Here is a 6,495-nt window from a genome sequence, read left to right on the forward strand (position 1 = left end):
CGGGATCCAGGGAGTGACAACCCAGCATTCCTGGCACAGATCCGTTGGATTTCCCGGGATCCGGGGGCTCACAGCCCAGCATTCCCGGAGCAGATCCGCTGGTGCATCCCCCGATCCAGGGGGACGTATCGGCCCCGTTGAGGGTCCAGCACAAAGAGCCGGTCGGGGACCAGCCGGGGGTCCCAACCCTCCGCCCGGAGACGGGTCTTCTGCAGCTTGAATGTCCCTGGGAACGGGATTGAAGGGAATCAAAGGGAGAAAGGGAAAAGAAAAACAAAAAATAAGATAAAAAAAATGGGGAAAAAAAAACCAACCGGAAAAATAAGAACTCGAAATAGAAACACAGAAATAAAAAAAAATAAAACTAAAAAATTAAGATTTAAAAATAAGAAACAAGAAAACACATAAAAAATAAAAACTCTCCAGGCCACACCCCCTCTGTCCAGGCCACACCCTCATCCCTCCAGGTCACACCCTCATCTCTCCAGGCCACACCCCCTCTCTCTAGGCCACACCCCCATCTGTCCAGGCCCCGCCCCATCTCTCTAGGCCCCGCCCTGGCCCCGCCCATACCTGTGGTGTCCAGGTGTGGCAGCAGGCGCAGGAAGACGGGCCGGGCGTAGGGCGGCAGCACCGGCGTCAGCTGCTCGTACAAACCCCCCGGGTCCAGCCGGGACGAGGGGTCCACGATGGCCGCCATGCCCGCCTTGCCCTCCACACCTGCAACGGGAACAGCGGGAATGGGAATTCCCACATTTCCAACACCAATCTGCTCTCTTGGCCCACAATTCCCATCGCTCCCCAGTCCCAGGGGGGCCCATCTCGGCATCCCACCTGGAATTCCCACTCCGTACACCACCACGTCCGTCTGGTTGAGGATGCGGCTCAGGGCTCCCTCCACCTCCGTGGTGGAGACGTTCTCCCCGCGCCACCGGAACGTGTCCCCGCTCCGGTCTCGGAAGTACATGTATCCCAGGTCGTCCATGACCAGCACATCCCCTGGGAAGAGCAGGAGGCACCAAAAAACCCACCTCGGGATCCCTGGCCAACGTTCCAGGACGCCTCGTTCCCCGTTGGTTTATCCCATCCCAAAAGGAGCACCTTGGGGGCGTCCCCACCCCGTTTCTCAAGGGGGAGAATCCTGGATTTGGGCCTCTGAAGCCGGGAATGGCGGTAGGAGGTACCTGAGAGATAGGCCTGGTCCCCCTTGCGCAGGACGTCGTGGGCGATCTTCTTGCTCGTGGCGCTCTCGCTGACGTAGCCGTCGAAGCGCCGCAGAGGGTCCCGCTGGTTGATCTGCCCCACCAGCAGCCCCGGCTCTCCTGCAGCAACGGGAACAACCCCGGAGTGACCCCAAACCCTCGGGATCCACGCCAGGAACAGGCATTTACGGGATTGACGCTTACGGGATTGACACGAGGTGGTGACGGGACTTACGGTCAACACAAGACACCAAGAGGTATGAGATCAGTTCAGGACACTGACAATTATGGGATCAATTCAGGAGGACACTGATAGTTATGGGATCAATTCAGGACACCAACAGTTATGGGATCAATTCAGGGGGACATTGATAGTTATGGGATGACACAAGGTGGGACTGACTTGTGGGATCTACACAAGATGACACCAAGATTTTTAGGATCAACTCGAGATGCTGACATTTATGAGATCATTGACATTTATGGGATCAACACAAGGCACTCACCTGGGCGACAGGGGACACAGAGCCCCCGGGAATCCCGGATCAGCTCCATGGTGTCCTCGTTGACCTTCACCAACCGGATGGGATAAACATTGGGCAAAATCCGGCTGTTGAACCCGCAGGCTCCCACCTTCCAAAAGACAGGGAAAAAAACCCAAAAAGCTGAAGGGATTCTGTGTCAGCACTTCCAGGGGGTTCCCTCTTGTTTTATTTCGGAAATTCACCCCAAAATTCACCCAAAATTAGGATTTTTCCCGATTTTTTGTGCTAATTGCCAACGTAGCTCCCGGCGATCCGTTGGGGGAGGATGAGGAAGACTCTGAGGTGCCATCGGAGCCCTCGGAGCCGCTCCCCTTCCCGTGTTGCCCTCACCTTCCCATCCAGGTTGGCGATGCTGCAGTTGCATTCCGTGGCTCCATAGAATTCCCCGATCTGCTTCACCCGGAAGCGCCGGGTGAACTCCTCCCAGATGTGGGGCCGGAGTCCGTTGCCGACCGCGAGCCGGACGCGGTGCCGGCTCTCGGAGTCACGGACCGGCTGGTTCAGGAGGTACCTGCAGATTTCCCCGATATACTGAATGATCTGGAGCAAAAAAAACACGGCTCAGGCCTCTGGTGATCCTTAAAAACAGCGGGAAAAGGGGGAAATCGACCCCAGGGAGGAGTGGGGGGAATGTTGGGTGGGAATGAATTGGCCACGGTCAGGGAGGGTGGAAATGGGAGGAGGTGTGGATGTGGCTCTGGGGGACAGGGCCCGGGGGTGGCCTCGGCAGCACAGGGGGAAGGGTCGGAGCCGAGGGTCTCCAGGGCTTTTCCCCCCACAGGCATTCCATGGCTCCCTCACCGTGCAGCGATACTTGACACAGTCGTCCCAGAACCGACTGGCCGAGAACTTCTTCCTGATGACCACGGTGAGCCCATGGATCAGGCACTGCCCCACCCCCATGATGTTCCCTGGAAAACAAGGAGGGAGGGATCCGGTCATCCTGGGGAGAGGGAGGGAGCAGGGGTGGGAGGGGACGACGGCTCAGCTCTGCTGGGGGGAAGGGGAAGGGAGGGAGGGAGAAGGGAGGGAAGGGAGATGGGAGGACAGGAGATGGGAGGAGGAGGAGGAAGGAATGAAGGAGGAGAAAGGAGGAGGAGAAGGAGAGAAGGAGGGAAGGAAGTAGGAGAAGGCAGGAAGGAGGAGGAGGAGGAAGGAAGGAGGAAGGAAGGAGAAGAAGGAAAGGAAGAAAGGAAGGAAGGAAGAAGGGAAGGAAGGAAGGAAGGAAGGAGGAGGAGGCAGGAGCAGCCCCACCTGCTGAGTGGTAGAGGGGCAGGCAGTCGTAGATCACGTCCTCGGGGCGCATCCGGTAGGCGTAGTAGCCAAAGGCGGCGATCCGGTAATACCTGCGGGCACAGCACCGGTGGGGCCTGCTCTGGCCACACCCCATGGCCACACCCCTCCTGGCCACAGCCCCATGACCACATCCCCACTAACTACACCCACTGACCACACCCCTGCTGGCCACACCCCCACGGCCACGCCCCCACTCACCTGCTGTGCACCACGATGGCCGCCTTGGGCATCCCCGTCGTGCCCGACGTGTAGATGTAGAAGAGCCGGTCTGGGAAGAGGGAAAAGAGGAGTCAGGGTCTTCCCCGTGGATTGGGAAACCCCTTTGGACAGATCTGGAACACCACGGGGACACGGGGACGTGTCCAGAAGGTTCCCAGAGGATGCACATGTCCCAGGGACACAGGAATGTGTCCAAACGGTCTGTGGAGCTCCAAGGACATGACCTGGATCCCTCCACGCAGGTTGTCCTGGGACTGGTTTAGATCTCCAGGGACATGAACTCCAAAACATGGAATCCTGGAATCTCCTGAGGGATGAGCTTTAAGGTCCCTTCCCACCCAAACCATTCCACGATTCCATGAGTTTTGAGCTTGGAGTGGTTGATTTAACCCCTCCATCCCTCAGTTTTCCTGGTTTTCAGCCACCTCCCCGTCCCACCACCCTGGGAATTAAAACCAGGATGAATCACCATCCAGGCCTTTTGACGGGATCTGCGCCGGGGGGGATTTGGGAGCTGAATTCAGGAGCGGATCCAGGTGTTTGGTGTCCACGGGGACCAGATCCGGGTTATATTCCCCGGAGCAGAACTTTTCCATGTTCTTCCCCAGCATCCCGTTGACCTCCGAGACCGCTGCAAGACAAAGCCACGGACACAACATTCCTTAGGGAGGCAAAGATAATCCACGAAATCCCCCTAAAAGCATGGAAAGGACCCAGAGGAACCCTCCCCTGCCCCTCCTGTGCCCCCTCCCCTCTCACCGGCCGTCAGCTCCCCCCCGAACACGAGGGCCTTGGCGCCGGAGGCGGCGACACAATAAACCAGCGACTCCCGGCGCAGGTTAAAGTTGATGAGCGCGGCCTCAACGCCGGCCTTGGCCAGGCCCAGCCAGAGCGCCACGAACTCCGGGCGCGACTCCATGAACAGGGCGACCACGTCCCCGGAGCCGAAGCCCAGCTGCTGGAAGAGGTTGCCCACGGCGTTGGAGAACTCGTCCAGCCGCCGGAAGGTCCAGCGCTCGCCGGTGGCCTCGTAGATGAGTGCGGCTTTGTCCGGCAGCCGCCGCGCCACGGCCTGGAAGAGCCGCGGGATCGTGGCCCGGGAGCGCTGGTGCCGCCGCAGGTGGAACTTCACCCGGAGCAGCACCCACAGGCCGCTGGGGAGGGCACAGAAACCCGGCTTTACGCTCCGAGTCGGGATTAGGGCACGGGGGGAGAGGCTGGGGAGGATTCAACAAGTTAAACTGGAGTTGGAGTTAACCCGGGATGGGGAGATCACAGTTAAGTTGGGGTGGGTTAAACCAGGGTGGGTTGACAGCAAGGTGGAGTTGAAAGTGATGCTGGGTGACATTAATGGTAGGCTGGGCTGAGCTTCAAGTTAGGCCGGGCTGAGCTTAACAATAAACTGAAGGTAAAGTTGGTTAATCAGGGCTGAAACTGAAGTTAATCAGGACTAAAGCTGAAGTTAAACAAGGGTGAATTTAACACCAGGCTGAAGTACTGGCCTAGAGTTAAACTGAAGTTAAAATTAATACCAGGCTGAGGGTAACACTAGGGTAAAATTAAATTGAGTTAAAATTAAACTTGAGCAGGATGGAAGCTAACACCAGGTTGAAGTTAAAGTTAAGCTTAACTTTAAGTTAATACCAGGGTGAAACTGGGCTGAAATTAAAGACTGACGTTAATACTGGGCTGAAGCTGAAGTCAAGCCAGGCTGGGGACGGACAGGAGGGTAAATCCCAGTTTTAAGGACGTTTTCTCCCATCTCAACAATAAAACCCACTTGGAGACTATCAGTTTTCCCGAGAAAATCAGCAAAACACTTCCCGACTTTCCTGCCAGGAAGGTTTGGCTGCTCCTGGGGCCCTTTTGGACACTTTTCCCCTGGGATGTGACAGCTTTTCCAAGCCAAAGCAACCCTGAGCCTCGAGAACAACACGTGGCCCCCGCACCGAGGAATCGAGCCAAGAGCTTCCCCTTTCACCCAAAAACTTCCCCTTTCACCCAAAAACTTCCTCCTTTCACCCAAAAACTTCCTCCTTTCACCCAAAAACCGGGACAGCTGCTGCCTCTTCCCGTGACTCAGCCTCTGGAATTCAATCCCACCCCTAATTTGAACAGTAATTAATAAATATTAACAATTCCTGGGCTTATCAAGGACCCAACCAGTGCCTCTGGGCGGGTTCAATACCGGAGCACAACAGCCCCGGCTGCTCCAGAGGGGCTTTTTTTGGGGTGTTTTCCCCAATTCCTGGAATTCTTTGAGCTCTCCGAGGCAGCAGCTGCCAGGAGAAGTTGCTGCCTGACCTCGTTGGCCATTGGCCCCTCTATAAAAATAGACCTGGCTTAAAAATAACTCCCCGACCCCCCTCCCTGACCGAGCCGGCCCCACCGCAGGGTCCCACCCGGGGGGATCCCGATTCCTCCCCGGAGGCCGCGTTTGTCCACCGTGAAATTGCGGAATTGCTGGGCAAGCAGGGCTTGGAAGAACCTCCGGAGGCTGGAAAGGCCATTGGAGAGCAGCGAGGAGCCCCCGCGGAGCTCCGGGAGCGATTCCAAGCGGGAACGGGGAAGGGGGAGCGGCTGGTTTTTGCCAGAGGGTCAGAGGGAGCCGAGCCCGGAACAGAGGAGCCTTTCAGAGCTCCCAGAGCCCCAGAAGGGCTTTATTCTCCGGGATTTTGGCTGGGGTTATTCCCAGAGGAAACAGCTCCTCAAAGGAGCTGGCACAGGCCTCGGGAATAGCGGGACATCCTCGGGTTTTGGGGCTAAAAACCGCAGAACTGAGTGTGAGGAGGTGGGGGAATCCCGGGAGATGGGGGGGGATGGCTCAGTGCTCCCAGATGGAATTTTTGGGGGAATCCCCCTCCCTGTGAGCTCAGAGGGGGTGAGGGAAATGGCCAGAGCCCCACATCCTTGGGAATCCTTGTGAATAAAGGCACATCCTTGTTTTAGGGGACCTAAAATCCATGGAACTAAGGGCAGCAGTGGAATCCCAGGAGATGGGAGATGCTGGAGACTCTGTCCCCACCTCAGACCCCACATTTTGGGGGGATCCCCCCTCCCTGGGAGTGTGAGGGCATCACCCCGTGACTGCTCCCGTGGTGTCCATGGGATGGATCCCGGAGCATCCCAGAACATCCTGGAGCATCCTGGAGCAGCTGGGCTGGGGGGGACTGAGGAGGGGTCAGGGGGTTCATGAGGGATGGGGGGGTCAAGGGGATCGGGGGGCTTAGCGG

The 6,495-nt window shown here is 57.5% G+C and overlaps 1 protein-coding gene across 1 annotated transcript; it reads right to left on the reverse strand.

Annotated features, from left to right (window-relative positions):
- Window positions 1-6: 6 nt before the first annotated feature.
- SLC27A1 (solute carrier family 27 member 1) lies at window positions 7-4,490 on the reverse strand (the record flags this gene model as incomplete). Its single annotated transcript, XM_017839345.1, has 11 exons — window positions 7-226; window positions 574-720; window positions 835-999; window positions 1,185-1,322; window positions 1,709-1,835; window positions 2,078-2,287; window positions 2,549-2,658; window positions 3,002-3,093; window positions 3,242-3,311; window positions 3,732-3,893; window positions 4,022-4,490. Coding segments are annotated over 11 exons (1,848 nt in total), but the record flags the coding sequence as incomplete, so codon positions are not given.
- Between the last annotated feature and the right edge of the window lie 2,005 nt (window positions 4,491-6,495).

The sequence above is a fragment of the Lepidothrix coronata genome, unplaced genomic scaffold (assembly GCF_001604755.1).
Source record: "Lepidothrix coronata isolate B3197 unplaced genomic scaffold, Lepidothrix_coronata-1.0 Scaffold402, whole genome shotgun sequence".
Lineage (NCBI taxonomy): Eukaryota > Metazoa > Chordata > Aves > Passeriformes > Pipridae > Lepidothrix > Lepidothrix coronata.